The 21,251-nt window shown below is 48.1% G+C and overlaps 1 protein-coding gene across 1 annotated transcript in view; it reads left to right on the top strand.

The window, feature by feature from the left end:
- Nucleotides 1–456: 456 nt before the first annotated feature.
- GPR50 (G protein-coupled receptor 50) overlaps nucleotides 457–21,251 on the top strand; it is a 44,840-nt gene continuing 24,045 nt past the window's right edge. The window contains exon 1 of the mRNA XM_074882540.1: nucleotides 457–646. Coding sequence (XP_074738641.1) covers nucleotides 472–646 — 175 coding nt within the window. The 5' untranslated portion in view covers nucleotides 457–471. The remainder of the gene's footprint in view (nucleotides 647–21,251) is intronic.

Here is a 21,251-nt window from a genome sequence, read left to right as displayed (position 1 = left end):
TCCCTGACTGGTTGCCCCCTCGGCGCAGCGCTGCGGCCGGCTCCGAGGGGGGAGGCGAGGTCAGAGCCCGGTGGAGCGGGCGGGGATGCGCGGGGGGGGGGGGGGCGGGCGGGAGCTTGTCCCCGGGGCTGCCCCGCCGCTCCCCGCCCCGTCCCGCCCCGTCGTTCCCCGCCGCCGCCGCGCGGTGGCGCCATCGGACCGGAGAGCGCGGCGGGTGCCCCGCTCCGAGCACCGGGCAGCCCCCCCCCCCCCCTCCCCTCCCGTCTCACCCCCCCCCGCCCCGCCCCGCCGCGGGCAGGGCGGTGGCACCGCCGGGGGAGGGGGCGGCGTGTGCACCCCCCGGGACGGGCGGAGGGGCGCGCTCCTCCCCGCGGCGGCGGCCCGGGGGGCTGCCGTCGGGGCGGGAGGAGGAAGAGGAGGAGGAGGAGGAGGAGGAGGAGGAGGAGGAGGCGGCGGCGGGGAGAGGCGCGCATGGAGCGGGAGGGGAGCAACGGGAGCTGCCCGGGCTGCCGGCCGGAGCGGGGTCCGTCGGCGCGGGCCGCCACCGCCTTGGCGGCCGTGCTCATCTTCACCATCGTGGTGGACGTGCTGGGCAACGCGCTGGTCATCCTCTCCGTGCTGAGGAACAAGAAGCTCCGCAACGCCGGTGAGCACGGGGCGGGCGCGGAGCGGGCGCGGGGGGCTGCCAACTTGCCGGCGGCGGGTGGAGCGGAGCGGAACGGAGCGGCACCGACCGCCCCGCACTGCGCCCGGGGCTGCCCGGCCCCGCACGGCAGCGCTCCCCGCTGGCGGCGCGGTGGGAGCCCGCGGGGGTCGGCGGGCGGCAGCGGCGGGCAGGAACGGCGGCCCCTCCTCGGCACCGGAGCGGTGAAGGGCTTCTCGGCGACGGGAGCCGGTGGCGAGTTGCCCAGGAGGCAGAGGAGCACCCGCTCGCCTCTTCTCTGCGGTGACCCGAGCTACCGCGGGGGTCCCCACTCGCTGTCCGCCCGTCCCGTCCCGTCCCGTCCCGCTGCCCTCTGACTTCCCGGGACGTGGCTCTGCCCCGGGCAGCCGCAGATGGAGGAGCCCGAACTCCCGCCGCCACGCAGGTAACGGCCGCACCCCTCCCGCCGGGACCGGGCGGGGAAGGGCCGGGGGGAGCCGGCGGCCTAAGGAAAGCTCGGGTGCCAGCCAGGTGCGGGGGAAGGACTGCTCCTGGCTTTAAGACGAGCCTATGACAACGCTGAACACTTGCTTTTACGGCCCAGCCTTGCATGTGTTTTAACATTTTCCTCAAAGCTGCTGAGCTTTAGGTGACCAACTGAACGCAGAATACAGATTTTTCCACGGGTAATTTGAAAGTCTGCTTTGGAGCCTTAGGTATTGACCTCCCTAATGAATTAATCTAGGAAGATTATCAAGCTGATATTGATATTAACCATTTCTAAGAAAGCTGTATTTTTTGAGGTGTAATGTTTTTGCCTTCAAGGTCCAGTTATTTTAGCAAAGAAATAAAACTGGATATGAATTGCTCTGTAAAGAGTTAAAAGTAGTCTGTGTAGTGCTGCTTAAAACATACTGCAGAGTGTGTTTTGCTAAGGACTACACCACTGCCCACTTCTACAGCGAAAGACGTAAAATGATCTTTAGTTTTATAGATTATAAAATGGTTTTAATGAAATATCTCCAGTGTTTATAATGTATAAGACAAAGTTGTAAGTATTTCGGAGATGCTGATCTCTCTCTGTCCCTCTCAATCTTTTGTAAATATGGAGTAACTCAACAAAGTTTGGTAAAAGTTGCTGATGGATAAGACTGGCGGGACAATTTCCCTCCCGTGCCCTTAACATTTGGTTTATTAACAATAGCACACAAATGGCTACTGGCCGGGGCAGGCGCTGGATGCAGTGACCTCCACCAGTGAGCTGCTCTCTAACTGGCACACAAAACGTGGCCCATAGTATCCACAATACACAGACATGCTGTACTGGGTTTATGAGAACTTTAATAGAGTTGGGAAAGGGATTTTCCATTCTCTTCAGCTTTGTTTTGAAATGTGAGCGCTGTGAGCTTGTGATCAGTGGTTCTGGGAAAGAAAAGTAGAGACACCCTTCCCTTCTCTCCACAAAAGTAGTTTCTGTTATCTGGCTGGTTGGGCAGCAAGCAGATCTGGAACTATTTAACTGCTTTTATCACCTTTCTACTTGTTAATCACTTGAATGCATTTCACTTCTTAAGACTGCCTGTGCTGTGAATTAAGGTAGAGTCCCTGTGGAAGTGGAAAAGAACAACTTTCCCTTAAAGCGACCATGGAGATATTTTCCAAACCTTAATCCTTGTCAGTAGCCTGTTGTCTGCTCTACGTACAAGCTATTGGGATGTACGGGTAAAGCCAACACAAGTGGAATCTTTGCTGGCCTCCCTGATTTGAGGGAAGGTGGCTCTCGTTGCACACAGAACTGAAGTGTGACTAGTGGGGAATTTAGTGTTATGTGCTTCGAAAGGGTGGTGGGTGTCAAGAGAGCCGTCCTGCTTTGTTGACCTGAGCATCATTCCCCCTTCAGTCAACAGCCTAAACTGGGAATGCCTTTGCCAAGGCACTGGAGGGGTTCAGCAGCAGGAAAGCGAGGTGGTCAGACTGATGGTGATGGTCTGAAGTTCAGTAAGGTAAAACGTCTAACTGGCATCTAACTGTTGTATCTTGTTTTGCTGAAAAGATCATGTGTATTTAGGATGTGCAGACAATATCCTGCACCTGTCCACGTTGGAGAGTGAGTGCGCTGTCTGCCTCTCTGGATGTAGAATGAGAGAGAAGTCAGGGGTCAGCTCAGTTCATGTTCCTCCTGACACGTGAGCAACACCATGAACGAGAGGGGCTCAGCTGGAGTGCAACCGCCAGGTTGAAGTCCTCTGGACAAAGCATTTCTCTGCTCATGTTCAAACCTACCCTAAGCCAGTCCACTAAATGAAAAGGACACCCGTTATGGATGTGTCAGCTCTAGCCAAATCCTGGAAGCGCCAAGCCCTCTGTTTCTGGAGCAAGCTCACAGGGAAGATAGTGAGAGCTCAGCTGCAAGGTCGTCCAGCTGGAGCATAAGCTGGATTCGGGCTGGGATGTGAAACTGGCACTGCATCAGTGGCTGTGGTGGGTGATCACTCTTATGGGGCTGGGGTTTTTGGTCCATCCCCCTGGCCCTCTCTGCAGTACTTGGCACACTTCAGCACCTCTGCGCTGCCTGCAGCTACGGTGCGCAGACAGCACGAGTGTGGCTGTCAAGCGGGCTCACACAAGGAGTACCCTCACTGGCGTGGTCAGCTGCCTGGAGAACATCAGCAGTTGCCTGGTGCTGAATGAGCAGAAGGAGGTGAGTGATGCCTGTGGGCAGAGGAAATCCAGATTCACTGAAAGCCCCAGGCTTCCTCTGTGGTGGACAGTTCGTGCCCACAGTTCGTGGTTGTTCAGTCAGTCATGCTGGAGAACTGCTGGAGTTAAGCTTTCCTACAGCAACATCCAGCTGCCTGGACACTTGGAGCTGCTTGTATGGTCTGAGAGCACCAAACAAGGGTCCCAGCTTTGGTCCATATGTCCACAGTGCAGGACATTTAAGTGGTTGAGGGTGAAGGGCATGAGGAATAACTCTGCTCCTCTGACAGGAGAGATGTCTTTATGGGAGGCAGGTGAGAAGGGGTGAACTTTTTTTGGCAACTGAAAGCCTTCACAAACCTGGCCACCCTTCTACCCCTGCGCTGGTGGGTTTTAAAAGCAAAAGACCTAAAACTTTCCAAGAGAAATTGCTCCTTTCCCACACTCTGGGAAGGTGTAAGGTATGTCGGGTGGGTGTTGGTGTGTGCTGTGGTGTTGCTGGAAGGTGCTCAGAGTGCTGAGCACAGATTAGGACCCATGTAGGAGATGATATGAGTGAGCTGTGTGTTACGTGGCCTGTGCAGGATCATGACCAGCTGAAGGGTGCTGGCATGGCTGAGTCTACAGCTTTTCATTTGTGAGTCCTGCTGGCTTTACAAGTGCCAAAATCTGCACTAAAAACAGCCAATATTTTTCAATGACTCTTTGGGCAGAGGCTCTGGAATTACCCTTCTCTAGCTCTCCTGAACTTGCTGCAAGCTTAGGCACACAGCCAAAACATGCATTCCCTGAAAACCCGTGTCTCCCACCAGTGCTGCCTGGAGCTTCATGTGCAGACAGCAATTTCTGCTGCCTCATGGGTCTTTTTCCCTCGTGGAAACATCGTCTCTCCGGGGAGCCAAAACCTCCGTGGGGGCAGACAGTGCAGGTACAACTCTGCTGAGGTCACCAGGCTCAACTGGCTTTTAATCCTCTGGATATACACTCTACACTGATGTTTGCATAGCGCTGGGGATTTTGTTCTTAGACTGTCACACCGGCCAAAGTCAAGCGTCACACACAAGTCTGCATGTATCATGTCAACACAGTTACCTTTGTCAGCCAAATGTGTACTCTTAGAAGAAATACTAGATTAGTTTGACAAGCCCTCTGACCAGAAAACTGTTGACTAGCACTAATTGTGTTTCCATCTCTGAATACTGCCTCTGCCGGGGACCGCGGGCAGGGTAACCAGCTTGCACTTCCCAGGTTGGGCCGCTTGCCCTCTGAAAATATTGGCAAAACCCCAAGTTTTTGTTAGCTTGAGTGAGGATTTTATTTATTGTTCCAAGACCTCTGGAACTTCCTGGCTGGCCTCTGACATGTTTCTGTTAATTTTTTTTAAAAAAGTCAATGTTAGGGATTTAGTGAGCTCCTTCATACCCTCTGATGTGCAGGTTTTCTAGTTAGAGATGTGAAAAATGGTTAGCAGGTGGTATTGGGTATCTTCCCAACTTGGTTCTCAGAGAATTTTGTTATAGCTGAGATATGTCATCCTTATGTGCAAAGATAAAAAGTAATGCTTATACTTTCTACATCTTCTGTATCAGAAAAAATTCATTGTACCTTTTTAGCATCAAGCCTATTGCACTGATAGATTGTTGCTTTTATCCTGATATACCTATTGGCATTAGGCTTTTTGGTATCTTTTAGTTTTCTTTACAAAATGTGTTGATTTCCAGCTACTAATTCTATAGTGGATTTTCTATTTGTTACATATTTTAGTTATTTTTTAATTTGGCTCTTGTCTTTAAAAAAATTCTTATTTTAAACCAAATAAACCTTTTTTGAATACTCTTGGGGGGGGGGGGGGGAAGGAGGGGAAGGAGGGCTCTACTAAGGCATCTTTAACATCTCCCAATAAGCGTTGTCACATTTGCTTATATTTGGGTGTTTTCTCTCAGTTATTTTTGTGTCTGATTGTTTCTGGTTTTGGGAAACTGAACTTTTAGAGACATTGTGTAGGACTATGTTCTGTTTCCTTATCTCAAATGCAGTTGAGAGCTGAGAGCTGGTTTTCTTCCAGCTACTGCAGGATTTCCTTGTCTTAGAAAGCTATCTATTATATGTAGGTGTGTTGAGATTATTATGTTTTTAATATTTTTTTTTTTTAGCACCACAAACTCTCCAGCATCTGCCACAAGCCTGAAATTACATCTTTTTGTACATTGTGAGTAGATGCTTCAGGAGCTGCTCGTCTGTTCTGCTGATTCATTTGTCTACAGCAAACTCCCACCAGTGCTTGTGATTTAGCCAGCCCCTGACCCTCTGAAATGTCAGGGATCTGCAGTGGGTGCTTGGATTTCTGGTGGGCTCTGTTGAGGGAAACGTGCTGTTTGTCGATGATATTGTTTGAAGGTTCCTGGGACTCTAGGAATGTATGGTTGGTGCAGAAGAGGTGTTGGAAGTGGTCGGCGGTGTGAGCAGCAGGGGTGTACCTGAGTGCACCCAGTGGGCTCAGGGAGCGGTGAAGAGGATGTGCTGGTGGGGATGTGTCAGTCCCTCCCTGCGTCCTGCTGCTGCAGCCCCCTGCCCCTGTGGCCCTGCAGGCAGGGGCTGGAGCGGGGCCACCGGCTGCAGGAGGTGGGAGAAGTGGGAGCGACAGTGGGATAGAACCTGGGAGAAAATTAATTTGGATTACGGTAAAGCATGAGCTTTAAGTGTAATAGCAGCGTATAGTGAAGAACAGTCTTAACCTGTGTTTTCCTAGGAGGTGATTTGCATAGTGAGACACGAAGGAATGGCGCTTTGCTTGGTCTGTGTCACCACCCCGTGACCAGGCTGATTTGGAGAGCTCTGACAGCATCACCTTCGTGTGCACTAGCTGTGGTGGGGGTTCAGGTCAGGCTCCCACCCAGACCCTCGCACATCTGTCCTCCCAGCAGGGCTGCGCTGGGCTCTTCGTGGGCTGTGGGAGCAGCGAGGTGCCCAGAGTGCCGAGGAGGAGGCTCAGAGCTGCTGTCCTGCTCCGAGCAGCGTTTGCAGCTCCCATGCTGGGCTGCTCCCATGCTGGGCTGCTCTGTGAGCTCTGGAGGAAGCGGCAGCTCACTCGGGTGTGAGCAGCTCATGAATTTTTTTGGAGTGCAGTAGCTTCAAAATATTTCTAAATTGGTCCTTTGTACAGCTCCATAAGGGATCCCAAGGGATTCCATCCCATCAGCTGTGTGAGGTGAAATCCACCAATTTTTGGTTCTTTTTTTTTCCTATTTTTTTCAGGAAAAAGCCCCCTCCTTACAGTTCATGTAGATGGTAGTATTTTTGGGAGTGCCGGAACTCTGGAGCCCCTTTGTGAAACTTTGTGGAACTTCCAGCAGAAATCTCTACTCCCCTGTCATGGTTTAACCCCAGCTGGCAACTGAGCCCTACACAGCCTCTCTCTCCCTCCCCCCTGGTTGGATGGGGGAGAGAATCAGAAGGGTAAAAGTGAGAAAACCCATGGGTTGAGATAAAGACAGTTTAACAGGTAAAGCAAAAGCCGCGCACACAAGCAAAGCAAACCAAGGAATCCGTTCACCCCTTGCCATGGGCAGGCAGGTGCTCGGCCATCCTCAGGGAAGCAGGGCTCCACGGTGGCTTGGGGAGACAAACGCCGTCACTCCCAGCGTCCCCCCTTCCCCCTTCTTCCCCCAGCTCTATATGCTGAGCATGATGCCACATGGCCTGGGATGTCCCTGGGGTCAGTTGGGGTCAGCTGTCCCCGCTGTGCCCCCTCCCAGCTCCTTGTGCACCCCCAGCCTCCTCGCTGGTGGGGTGGGGTGAGGAGCAGAAAAGGCCTTGACTCTGTGTCAGCGCTGCCCAGCGGTAACGAAAACATGCCTGTGCTATCAACACTGCTGTCAGCACAAACCCAAACCACAGCCCCATACAAGCTAATAAGGAAAAAATTAACTCTACCCCAGTCAAAACCAGCACATCTCCCATTCCCACATGTTGGTTTTCAGGACAACCCATGTTTGGAGAAGGACTTAAACACAGCACCTTAAGTTGTGGATGTGCAGCTGGGGAATGGAGTTAAAACACTGTTACAGAATCACAGAATCATCTAGGCTGGAAGGGACCTTGAAGATCATCTAGTCCACTAGTAAGTCAGCAGTGCTCAGCGTGCGCTGCAGGTGTGCCAGTGATTGGATAGCCAGATGGTACATGGTCAAACAAGTGATTGTATGATTCCACTAGAAACAGTAATTCTGGTGTTTTGGAACTGAGGAATATTTGTCTTTGCAAAGTGTTTGGCAAAAGTTTTGTTACAAGTTGGTGCAGGTCTCTATACAGTTACCCTCAAATTAGTTGAAACAAAAATCCTCTGATTAGCAAGTGTGATTCTGTGAAGATCTGTGTTTTGCATCATGCAAAATAACACCCTGCCAACCTGGGAGGGTCACCCTATGGACCTTGCAACAAGAGTTAGCAAGCCACGTTCAGCCTGGTGCTGGGCTCTTTCTCCCTCTCTGAATCCTTCGAACTCCTTTGCCCTTCATTGCCTCTAGAAAAGGCTTTTCTTTTTTTCTTTTCAGCCTCAAAGAACGTTACTGCTTCAGGACTTGATGTTTCTGAAAGATTTGGAGAGGCAAGTACTGGCTTAGACAATGGCAGATAGTTAATTACCTTGCAGACAGTCCTTCAACACAAGCAGGAACGTGTTTCAGGAAGAGGGAAGGTGGGCATATGTGTTCAAAGTAGCTGTTCCCTGTGTGACTTGTGGAGTGATTAATTAAAAGGCTTAAAAAGACAACTATCATGTGATGGCCTATAAATAAAACGGAAATTAATTCAGAGATGGTTTTTGTATGCTCTTTTTTCTCTTTTTTTTCATTTTCATTGCAGTTTGCTTTTCTTTTTCCGTGCACGATGCTTAATCCCTTCCAAGTCCGTCCCACAGCAGAGAACAGGGGTGGAGGAGGACAGGACCATCCTTTGGGCTGGTTGGCAAGGAGAGGGCTGTGCCACAGTTCCAGGACACTCTGTCTCTGACAGCCCCTGTCTAATGGGACTGCTCTTTGTGGAAGATGTAGAAGGAAACCTGTGGTGTAGCTTTCTCATGTTTAACTATTCTCAGTCCCAAAAGTTGGAGTGAGGGCCGGTGAGTCCCTGTCTTCTGCGATCCCCCATTTGATGTCTTCTGTTGAGAGACCTCAGATCTTGCTTTGTTGAATAATCCCCAGCATCACCTTCAGATGTGATGTTGGCAAACACTGCGATGGCTGCAGGGGACTGAGGTCCAGCAGCCAAGGTCTGACCTGCCCCGAATCCTTACTTGTCCTTTGACTTAGATGCAACACTCATGGGCCTGGGCTTGGCCCTAGGCGAATTCAGGCACAACTAAGCTGGATGACAGGGGTGCTGGGGAATGTGTGTCACAGCTGTGGATCCCAGGCCAACATAAAAGGATCCAGGTAGAGATGGGTTCAGCGAGGCCTGGGGCAGGAGGATGTGCAGAAGGTGAGAGAGGAAGGACATAAGTGGGAATGCTGATGGAGTGGTGAGTGTCTGGCCACAGCAGGAGTGGCGGGATGTGCCAATGCAGCCAAAAGTGAACAAGGGTGGGTGGTAGGATGCTTGGACTAACCCAGGTGTGCCTGTTCCCCCACCCTGAGGGGAAAGGGGGGGAGAACTGGCAGCTCATTGCAGACATTTTTGTTTGACAGTAAGGGTAGGTGGGCTCGAGAGACCCTGATGTCTTCTGGGAGGGAATGTAGCTGGCCCCGTGGGTGCCAAGCAGGCATGCAGCCTGCGGTTCCCATGGGCTATATGAGCCATAAGTTAAATGGAGTCTAATGTAGTTCACCTTGTTCCCGGCCCTGTGTCTGGTCTCCAGATCTCAGTTGTGATTTTTATTTCTGCAGATATTGCAGTAGAAAGTAGAGCAAACTGAATCTTAATGGCTGGGTGAAACCCACAGCAGAGTCACGTGTGGATGCATTAGAAGCTGGAGCCCTGGCCTGTGCTGCCAGAGAAAAAAGCTGCCTGACAGCCAGGCAGGAGGGAACAGCTTCCCCAGTGTGGCCACAGCACGGCTCCTGCCAGGCACGGGCTGCCTGCACCCAGTGAGATGGGGGGCACAGGGCTCTCCTGTGGCTTTAGCTCTGTCCTACTTGTGGGGCAATTCACAAGGAGGGATTTAGGAAATGTTCTCTAGGTGGTCCAGGATTTTCCAGTGACTTGTGCAGGGTGACTAACTTGCTTTCCTGCATGCTGCGGGGTGAGGAGAGCCTACTGATTTAGGTGACCACAGCAGCTTAAGCCAGCCCTGCGACTTGCATACTAACATAGCACAGGAGCGTTTGTGGAGTGGGCAGCAGGTAGAGAAGATAAGAGGGAGTAAAAGACTGGTATCCTGGTGTGTGGGAAGGGGTTTGGGCTCTGCTTTTAGGGTGGAACTGCTGAAGACCTGGAGGAGATGGTCCGTGCTCAGGACTTCTGTACCTACCCAATCCCGCTTGTGTCTGCTGGCCAGTTTCAGTGACAGGAGCCATTCAGATCTCGCTGTCCTCCCAGTTCTTTGGCCCCGAGTCCTGTCTGTAGGCTGCTGAAATACTCCTGCCTGGCATTTGCCTTCCCAATGTATTGGTCAGCATTCAGCTTTGGGGCTTCCTTGGGCCAATGGAAGAGTCCCTGGCCCGGAGGAGAGCAGAGTCACACCAGCATTGGCAGGAGGGATTGGTGCTCGCCCGTGTGACAGGCGAGGGAAGAGCTGATGGGAGCTGTGTTTTGAGGCATGCTGATGGAGGAGGGAAGGGTTGGGGACATCAGGGGAGGTGTGCAGGGCTCTTGTTCATGTCCCCAAGGGCACAGTGAGGCAGGGAAGGCAGCGTGGCAGCCCTTCCCCCACACTGCTGTCGGTTTCCAAGCAAAACCTAGTGTTGTTCTTGGCTGGTTCCTAGGAAAATGGATCATACCATATCCAAAATATTCACTCCTGGATTTAATAATAATGCGAAAATAACTTAAATGTATTTCTTTCAGAACCTTATGGTATTCCATGGAAATGATTTCTGTTTATCTGCTGGAGTTGCCAAACATGTACTCCAAAGCCAACGTTCATGCAAGTCATCGCTCTTTTAAATAGAAGGGGAGAACAATAGCCTGTGTCGATAGCTTTGGCCCCATGCTGTCTGAGGACAACAGCTGTGCATTATACCATTCACTACCTGCAGCTTTTCACCAAAGTTTCCTGGGTCGTATCTCTGTTGACATTGCTAGAGAGGCGCCTTGGTGAGCAGAGCCCGGGCTGAGCGGCTGGGTAACCTTCCTCTACGACTACACCTTTTCCAGGTTAATTTGTTCTTCAGTCTCTGCACCTATAGAGACTGTTCTTCAGTCTCTACATGTCAAGATCCTCCCTCCTCATTCTTTACTTTGAGATGCTCTAGAGCTTTTTGGAAGTTGCCTTAGTTGTGGAGGAGCTGGGAGAGTGGTGGAGACCTCTTGACGCTGGCCTGGTGTCTTCTCTGCAGCGCTGGCATGATCCAGCCCAAATAAAAGCAAACCCCAGCCCCTGTGATTGATTCTCCAGCCAAATGCAGTAGCCCAGCCTTATACAGCACCTCCAGGCCAAGCCTGTGGCTTTTCAGTGTGGTCAGGGTGGAGGTCAGAGCTGAAATTCAGGAAGAGTCTGGTCAATGGTGCCCTAAGGACATGGGCATAAGGTGTGTTAACTGTATCTCAAGGATAGTAAACACCCTTTCCAGTTCCTGGTGCAGAGACTAAAAGCAGGGCATGACAACATAAAATATCTCTGAAAGAGGCTTCCAGTAGCATTTGGAGTAGTCTGGAGTTGGCAAAATTCATATTCCTGCTTTTCAGTCACACTTTCCATCATCCTCTCTCACACTCCCCTCCTCCCTCGCCTCTTTTGACTCCTGGTGGAGGGCAGATCATGCTCACGCTAATGGTATCTGTTAGTATCTGACTGAAAATATATCTGTCTCTTCTGAGGTTTGCGCCATTATCTTGTTTACAAATGGCCAGTATGATCTCAGCATCTCAATAAACAGCAGCAGCAAAGATGAAGATGAGTTAAGTAGTTAGCTGTCCCCTGCTTTCCATCACTAGTTCTGCCTGTTTTCTTTCTGTCCTTTCCAAAAATATTGGCACCATTTCTGGACTTTTCAGTTCTCTGCTTTGCAGGGAGAAGTTAAGCTGAAATAAAGTGTACTGTTCCCTTTTATGCAGAAGTAGATGTTGTCAGGTCAGAGATTATATCTTGGCTTTTTCAAGGGAAAACTAGAAATGAAAGAAACCTTTTCTACCATACCTAAGATGTGTTAACTCAGCAGCAAGCTCTGCCTTTGTGTCTTAGGTCTTATGTCTTAAACAGTCTTTCTACTAATCAAAACTGACTAGGCAAAACTAATTGGACTAAGTTGAAAGCTTGCTGACAAAACCCTTTAAGAGTAGGTGTGGTTGATAGGTTCCGAAATGATCAGATATTGCAGCATGGATTGCAAGCTCTGCCTCTTCCGTGCTCATCCATGGGAGTTTCTGTAGGGAAGGCAGAAGTGTGGTGCGAGGACTTGCAGAAAAATGGATGTGCGGTGGGAAAAGGAAGGACTGGTTTAGTGGGAGGCTGTCAAGCTAATCTCTGCCTTCAAACAGGCAGCGCTGCCTGCTGAGAGCTATCATGGCCAGCAGTTAGAGCAAAGAGGAGCAGCAGGAGTCACAGCTCCGTGTTATTCTAGATGAGATGCAAGCTCGCTCCCGCAGGTGATCTGCTTGCATTCCTTGCTGTGATACATCTGGGTGCCCGGGGTGCAGAGTGGTGCCTTTCTGCATGTGCCAGCTGTGCCCTTGCACAGCACCCTGTGTTTTAAGGGTTCAATGAACCCAGCCTGTTGCAAGGTGCCCTCTTTCAGGGCACTTCTCGCCCAGGTTAGGCGTGGACTGAACATCTAGGCATATGCAGTGGTCTTCAGGAAAACAGAGAACTCGTTGGGCAATGTTCTTCCTGACAGATGCTTACCAGCCAATTCTTAATGACCCAAGACCTCACTGGGAAATTCAGAGGGCTCTGCTTTCAGGAGGACAGCTGCAGTGAACAAAACATTCCCAGCCTGGACTAGATTGGCATTGAAAGGTGAGGTGATGCTGTCTGCCACCACCTAGCTAAGTCCTTCTAAAAGGCAAGTCAGGACAGAGGAGCTGGGAACTGACTTGAGGGAAGACCTTAGGTGGGGAAAGTAGGGTTTGCCATGCAAGGCAATGAGGGAGTAAAACTGCCTAATTAGGACGATAGACTAATTAGCTAATGAGAGAAGCCTTCCCAGTGTGGATGTACCATTGGAAGCCATTAATTAAAAGTCCTGCTAAATTCCAGGCTAGACAAAGCCTTTGAGATTAGTGTGGGAGCAAGAAGTAACCACTGGATGAACACCAGCATCGTGTCCCTTAGCAGACACACAGCCTTCTCCGCCTTCTCCATGGAGTCTTTAAAATAATAAATTTGCTTTGGAATAAGTTATACAGATATGGGAACAGAGCAGCTGGGCAAGCAACAACCAGGGCTTACAAGGAGCTAGACTGTTTCAGCCTTCCTGTGGCAGCATCTGTTCTTCCTTACTGGTATTTCCACTGCAGTTCTCATTTATTTATTTTTTGAGACAAATTTCTCCCAGGAGAGGCTGGATTTCTTCTGATTGATCGTTAGCTTTACAAAAACAGTTACTGCTGCTGGACTGTTCCCATTGCTTTGATGAACCAGTCTTTCACAGTTTTTTCCTACCTTTGAAAGTGATTCTTTTGCCCATTTGCAACAAATGTGGAAAGATACCCACTTTTCCTCCCATGTGGAATGAAGACAAACGATCAAACACTGGCACTTTTTTCCTCGAATGTGATCCTGGTTTGTAACTAACCCTTCTATTTTCCTCTCTGCTGTTTTAAAATGAGTTTCAATTCCTAGCAATCAACAAAACTGTGCTATGAAGAGGTGACTCAGATGGCAAACTGTGATCCCTTTTCCACCTCCTGTAGTGTTCATAACGTGGGCAGAAGCTTCTCCTGTGAGGGTGCTGGTGAATGGCATGCCACCACTGCCCTGGCTCCCTCAGAGGTGGCATGAGTGTGTCAGGCCTCTGCTCTCACTGATTTATGGTAGATGCTACTTTATAATGGACCCCTCCCCAGTAGATTTTACTCTATGGTTTAATATGCACGTGCGACACCCAGTCAATGGGCGTGTGCCAATGTATGTGTCTCACTGGTGAGGTTTGCTTGTGAGGTTTTAAAGGTTTGTACTCACAGAAGATAAAAGTTGGCAGAGAGGTGGCTGGCATGAAGGTAGTTTTGGTGTTAAGGAAAGGGTGGTTGTGCTGCAAAGTTGTTGTGCACTGTGGTCCTGTATTTGTTGCCATATGGCTGTAGGGCTTGGGGGATAGCCCTGCGTTGTAAGGGTCCTTACTGCAAAGCTGGAGAGTTGCTGGGCCAAGCAACAGCTTGCTTAGCCACAAGCTGTTCTTCAGTGTGGTAAAATCCCCCCCAACTGGGGCGGAAGGATACAGCACATCAGTGAAGAGAGATTGCTGAGCAGCGCTTTGTCTGGTTTAGCTTTCTGCCATGAACATCTAAGGCAAGTTCATTTTGAAATAGAAGCTGACTGGTTATTCTGCACTGTGTCACCCAAGAAAAGCACTTCTTTTCTTAAAGAAGAAGAGACAGAGAAGCCAGTTCCTGCAAAGCGTTAATTTTGTGCGTGTCCTTCCACACACCTTTGCTTCTCTAATTCTGCTGAGACTGCTCTTTCACCGGGGAAACCAGGGAGGGAGGGGAAAGGTGCTGTGTTTGGGGCACCTAAATGTGTTTGGTTGCTGACTGCAGGATGAGGATGCCAGTGCGGACAGGCGCCTGGCAGTGTATTGCACTTCTGTCTTTGGAAATCCAGCAGCCCTTTTTGTTCTGATGAGTCTGTTTTAACTCTTGGACTTTCCCCAAAGCGGGGTTCTTAGTGTGGGCTGAATCCTTTTTAAAGTAATTGGGTGGAATTTGAATTGGCAGCCCACTAAAGACTGTAAGTAACTGGTGGTGCAGCTGCATTTGGGGCATCCTGGCTGCAGCACCGCTAGCAGAGCATAAATGTGTTCCCCTTGGCATTAGAGGAACAGATGGTTTCCTGTGGGTCTTGAGTGTGAGTGTTGGCATTTTAATTCTAATAATTCTAATAACAGTGCAATTAGAGTGGGTGCTGGTCCCAGGACACATTCATCCCTGCTGTGCACTGGTCTTGCAGCGAGGAGATGGTCCTGGCCACGCGTGCTGTGGGAAGGGGCCCGGGGAGGCTGCTGTGCCAGTGCTGCGTGCGGGGCTGGCTGCCCCACGGCCCCAGCTGAAGGCTGGAGCGTTGCTGGGCTGGAGCGCTGATGTATGAGCTGCCACACTGATGGGGACCGCAGAGCCTGGCACATCGCTGTCGGGAACAAAAGGCGATGCACGCACCGTGTGTGATGCCCGTGTATAGGGTATTGAGCACCCGTCCTGTTGTCCTGCTGCGCTGTGCGTTCCTGGTGGGGAGGAGAGTCGGGGGAAAACAGCATGGATTCAGGAGAGAGAATGACTCTCTCCCTTCTGGGCATCCTAGAGCTCAAAATACTTGAATATCTCTGCTGTAACGGGAAGATAGATACTTTGCAATCATGCTAAAAAGATACAGCATAAAAGACTTCTGATTTGGCACCCTTTGTCCTTCTGAGTGGTGCCGACTTTAAAGCAGGTGAGGTATCTGCTGGAGTGGCCTTGAAGTGGCACAGGAATAGCAACAGGGGAAACTGGAGTTGAAATTCCCTGCAAAGTTGGTAAAAGGACAGCCTGAAACTGAAATGTTATTCAGCTGCAAAAGAGATGAAAGTAGTTTCTGCTTGAATACAGTCCCTTTCTTATATATCCGGCGGTGATCTTTGTGACTATGTATTTGTCAAAAATGGTTTTCAATTACCTGTTGTGGAGGGTGTGAGTAGATAGAAAGCTCTTATGCTGGCTTTCTGGGCATCTGGGAATAAAACCCAATGCTGCTGATATCCCTGCCGTCAAACTGGGCCTGGCAGCTTTTATTCTTATCCTTCACACTTGGGAAAGTAAGACAGAAGATTTGATTTCTTTAGCATGGTGACGAGCTGCGGACTGTAACAGCAGCATCCTTTCCAGGGGACTGCTGCTGGACGAATACGTTTCAGACCCACTGTGTACTCCTTTCTCTGTCTGAGACAAGGAGATTTAGAGCTGTGATACCTGGAAGAAGCTAAGATGTGTTTGTGTCCATCCCATCGTCAGGTTTACTTTATTTCTGTCAGAAATGCCTAGTTTGCATTTTAACAGATGCACTAGGGATAAAGCTTTTTCCTCTTGAATACTGTTGGTTGTAGGATGTGAGACCTATAGATCAGCTGCCTGTGGAGCTGTAGTTTCACCCGCATTGTAGTAGTTTCTCTGCCTTATTCCTTCTCCCCCATTTTAAAATTACTTTGCTTTTAAGTGCTTTTCCAAGCTGTGGAAAGCTACTGACATTCAGAAATTCTCAAACTCCACCACAGAGAACACAATTCTTCTGCATTCTCTATCAGCAAGTGTTTTATAATTCATTATTCTAGTAACACTGAAGTTTTCAAACATTTCTGGGTTGCTTAAATACATTTTCTGTGAATTCAGAATGTACATGTCTGAGAACACACCAGATCTCTTCCTCACGCCTCTTGTATTTCCCTGTCTTCCTCACAATCATGCTGTATTAATTCTTTCAGTGATTAACAGTGTCTGCCTAGAATTGTGTTGGGAGTATCTTAAGAAGTAAGAAGCCAGTTAAAATTCAAAGCAGCACACAGCAATCTTGACGTGGAACTTGAAAGTGCTGCAAAATTATGCCTAAAGAGATCAAGCACTTCTGTTTTAAAAGCTGCTCTGTCCTTTTCCCTTCCCTTCCCTCTGAGCAGTAAAAGATCTGCGTTAAAACAGTCGATGAGCAACAAAATATATCTATATGTATCTATATGTAAGCAGCAAAAAGAGAAATAGAGCAAATTATTTCGTGAAGCAGCTTGGAGCCTTCTAACATCAGATCTGTGTTCTGAATCATTATGCAGAAAAAACCCCTTTGCCATGTGAATGGATTCGGATAGGCTTTAAAAGGAAAGGGTGACATGAAGTCTGGTGCTTGGGTTTGCCTTGTGATGAGGACACTGTCTTTTGGAGTCACCTCTACTGCCATCCTCTCAGTCCCCCCTTTCCTGTGATGCTCCCTTGGAAGTGGGCCAAGACAGTTTCACACTGGGAAGCGATGTAAAGCCAATGAACAAGGTTTCATGGCATGGAAAATATTTGCTCTCTTCTGACAGTCTTTTCCTTCCTTTTCCTTAATATCTGAACATCTCCATGCATAATCTCTCCTATAATTATAACCACATTAGAACCAACAGTGTGGTACCTAGTAATTACTTTATTAATTCATATTTATTCGTTCCTATGACTTTCATTCTTTTACATTAAAAACCAGATTTTTACTTGCCATTGTTCGAAGTCAAGAATGTGGCATGTATTTAAAAAACACACACAAAACCAACCTTTTTTTTCTGTTTGGGGAAAAAAGAATCCCAACCACAACCCATGTTCAAGACTTCCCAAGTGTCTAAGCAAAAGTAGTGATTCTTTTTAAGGAGTTAAACTTGTGGAGTTTTAACTGAGAACTACACAACCTTTTCAGGTCATTGTGGAAAAGAAAGATCACCGTGGTGTGTGTGTCCAATTTGCAGTCCAGCTCAGGGACATCTGTTTTGCAAAGCTGCACCTGGGGAGGTTTAGGTGGCTGGGAAGGTGTAACACGAGTGACTTTGCACTGCGTCCTTCCCCTGCCCCTCTGCTCGTCCCGTGTGCTCAGGCTGTGGGCAGGGGCTGTGCCTGACCTGCTGGAATGGAGCCTGTGTGCTGAGCTCCAGCACTGCTGTGACCGGGCACTCGTACACCACCACCATCAGTGACTCACATGCTTTGCCATCTCACCAAAAGTTGCAACTTCTACTAAAAAAAGAATCGTTTTATCAGTGACTCTGGCAGCCCAAGGATTTGTATGAACAGCTTCCTTAAAGGCTAAAGGGACCGACCAAGGATGAGTGTTTTACACTGTTGTTCTGAGAGGATGGAGACGAGCCTTCAAAGCTGGCTTGTGCTGGCAGACACAGCCAGCCAAGATGTTTGAGCTGAACAGCGGACTTTTTGCATGCTAATTGATATCCAGATATTGAAATGTGCTGGTTAAAGAAAAACAAATTATTGCATCCGTAGTATACCAATGCATCATTCTAGCTCATGGCTTTATCTAATTCAACTTTTGATTTAGATTCTAATTTTTCACACCATTCAGAAAACGTCGCTGAACAAGGAGCAGGAAAGACTGTGGAAAGCTGAGCAGTTGTTGGCTCTAGCAGCCGAGTCCTCTGCAATCTTATTCCTCATCTAATTAGCAAAGCAAGACAACTAGAGGGTAGCATTTTGTATAAACTCAGAGATGCAACCCACCGTCTTGTAGGGTTGTGCAGAGCAGGTTGTAAATCAGGCAATGCCTCTTAACTTACACACGGCTTCATCTCCTGCTCCGAGTAGACAAAAGGAGTGTAATAGGGAGCAGGTATTACTCGTGCCAACTTTACACATACTTGGCTATGAATCTCCTTTTAGGAACGTTTCCTTCTCCAAAGAGCCAAATAAGAACTGTCATCCTGAAAAAGACTGATTAAGAAACTGCAACATGGAAATATTAGGAGAGGGAAGAGCATGTGGCCCTTATAAATGGCTGTAGCAACTGTGGAGAACAAACCAACTGGACTTGACTCCTGGAGATATCTTTAAAAATTCAAATGTGAAGTAACCCGAGAGGAGCTGGTTGTACATCTGTGTACATCATCGAGGGTGTCGTTTGGTTTTGCTCACTTTCAAGCTAAAACTTTGGGGGAGTTTCAGTAAGAAAAGTACATTGTAATTACACAGTGGTTAAAAAGGTATAATTTCTTGTCAGAAGTGTATCTGGCCAAATTGTAAAGGCTTGTTTCTCTTCTTCCATGGCTAGTTTTGTTTAAGACCTGCTTTGCAACAAAGCTGGTAAAGCCAGGCTTTTTTACTTCAGAAAGAGGAGGAAGGTACTGAAGGTTAATCGGCAAGGCTGGAGGTATTTTATTAACACCACCATGGGGGAAGCCTGATTCTGATTTATTTGCAGAAATTTCACAATTTGTCAGTGCTTCTGTCAGGCTTCCTCTTGACTTTCAAATGACTGGATATTAGGATCAGTCCAAGTAGAAAGCTTTGTTTGAATGTGAACTTCACCAGAGATTACCTGTGAACTTTCTTGAGATCCTAATGCACCCATGGAAATGTTAAGGGTTTAGAAGAAACCAGTAATTACTGATCAGTGTAGTTAGTGTTTTAATTCACATATCCGTTCTAAATAGAACTTTTCCAAAAGCTTCTGTCTAAATTTAAATGGACTGTTTATAGCAACCAGCCAGTAATACAATATACTGAGCAAAATGTGCTGAGCATATGAAACAAGCAGGGTTATTAAGCCACGAATAAATCATTGGTTCAGATCAGTTTGCACTAACGATAGCGCCAATTTAAAGAAAATGTACCATGTAATTCAAAGTGTTTCAGCATTAATAATAATAATTACATTCTTAATCACCAGGAGGCAATGTTTCTTTCCCTTGCAGCCGAGGAAACTTTAGTAATGTAGGATTTATACTTCTCTAGATGTAAACCTCTAATTTCTCCATAGCAATCATATCGGACATGTGCCATTGTATGGGATTATTCCCCTATGCTGAATGGGGAAAGACAAAAAAAGATTACAAATTTGGCCTCGTATATTGTTTTAGGAAGAGAATGGCCCCGACTCTTAATTTTTCTTCTATGGGGAATTGTTATGTCCAGATTTGGGTTTTGGTGCTTGGAATTGGAACAAAAAGTCAAAATTGCCTGCAGACTGAAGAAGGTTGATTCCAGCTTGTCAAAACACTGAAAGATGAAAACATGTAAATGTGCATATAGGGTAAAACTGAATATTTGCATACAGTTAAATTGAGATGAAGTAAGCTGAAACATGTTTACCTATCAAGCTAATTCATTTAGTCATTTGCTACTAAAAACTCTGTGCAAATATCAGCATGTTTCTCATGAAGATTTTGGATTTTGGTGCAGCAATGTTTTCTTTACTTGAAGAGCACTGCCTTTGAAAACACGTGTTCCTAACAGCCCTGCACAGTTGGAAAAGGACCTGGGCCTCTGGGTATTCAGCCCCCAGCCCTGCCCGTGGGGTCGCAGCTCCTTCAGCCGGTGGGCAGCCATGCCTGGGGGATGCAAAGCTCACCTGTGGGAGGAGTGGCCAGCTGGGTTTTGGCAGGAGACACAGAGGTGACGTGTTTTTCTTGTATAATGTCTCGTACAATGAATCATTCTATAAATTGTGCAGGCTTTACTTTAGACAAGAAGGACATCTCATCTGGGTAACCACGTTGTCTCCAAGTATGGGTGGCTTCCTCTACCAGTTGTGCTGTTTGTCACCTGTGGGAGCCTCGTGCCCAGTGCAGCTCACCCAGAGAGCACAGTTATGGCTCTCCTGGAGATCGCTGAGCTAACCGGGAAGTTAGGCTTAAATGATGCAGGAGGAGACTTGTAGAGATCTGTCAGATTTATAAGCATGCATTCTCTCTGAATACATCCTACATCTTTTCTGGCCACCGTTCAAGCGAGGGCTCCTATAGCATCAGCTCGTGCCAGGCACAGCACCTTCCCTCCCTGCCTACCTAGGCTCAGCCACTGCTTTCTGGCTTATTTTCTTCTCCAGGTAGATAACTTGTTAAGTGAAAGCTTTGTGTCTCAACTGTCTTGTAAGATTTTCTTACAGGTCCACTGTAGTAGTGTTTAAAAATGAACTCTCTTATTAGAAAAGCTGCTATGTTTTATTAATATTATATATGACTCTAGTGTGCCTGTCTGTGTGTCGGGGAGGAGCCCTCCCTCAGGGGATAATTATCTGCCTGTTGCCCACTATGGTTTCCTTGAACTTTTCTGAGGCAGCTCCTTCTGGCAGCTGTTGGCAGTGGGACACAGGACCAAGTGACCCTCAGGTCTGCTTTGATGTGGCTGTTCTCATGCTGAGGGCGTTCATCATTCCTTTGATCTCCATGGGGTGTGAGTGTGTGCCCACAGCAATATCAGGTGTGCCGGCACACTTGCTTTTTCTTGTCCTTTGCTGAAAAGTAGAAGCAAGCACCAAGGGAGTGGGGTAGAAATGAGAAGAGGAATGGTAAGGACATGAAGGATTCCCTAGGCTGTGGGATGTAGATTTATGGGTGTCCTAATAGGACTCATGTTTGCAAATGTTTTTCTGCTTTTCCTAGTGAGCAGCAGTAGTTCAATTCTGTTCTCTTTAAGAGAATGATCATTTATACTTTCAGCATGGATGCTATTTCCAATTTTCCACATCCTTTCAGTGCCTCAACAATTTCTTGTGAAGATAAAGTGCATTTGTCTTTTTTTTTTTTCCCCCAGCTGAGGTTGTGTGATGTCCTCCATTAAGGCCTCTGGGACTGTGTATCTCTGGGAAATGAGTGTAAATAGGTAATCATCTGCATGATATTGTATGCCAGAGTTGCAATCTGTGTAATTATCTAAAAGACTGCACACCCTGTGAGCTACAGAGTTGAAGAAATTTGTGGTTCCTAACCTAGACTTTATCTAATATTTACTTTTGTGGGTAATTCACATTATGTCATTCAGGTTTCCAAAATACATCCCCAGAGTACTGGTAAGTTCTGAATTCTGTTTTGCCTTCTATTAAGGATTGGAAGAGTTCTCAGATGATTTGTAATGAACATTAATCATAATTATAGGGATG

The sequence above is a fragment of the Strix uralensis genome, chromosome 13 (genome assembly GCF_047716275.1).
Source record: "Strix uralensis isolate ZFMK-TIS-50842 chromosome 13, bStrUra1, whole genome shotgun sequence".
NCBI lineage: Eukaryota > Metazoa > Chordata > Aves > Strigiformes > Strigidae > Strix > Strix uralensis.
This window is presented reverse-complemented; position numbering and strand designations above follow the sequence as displayed.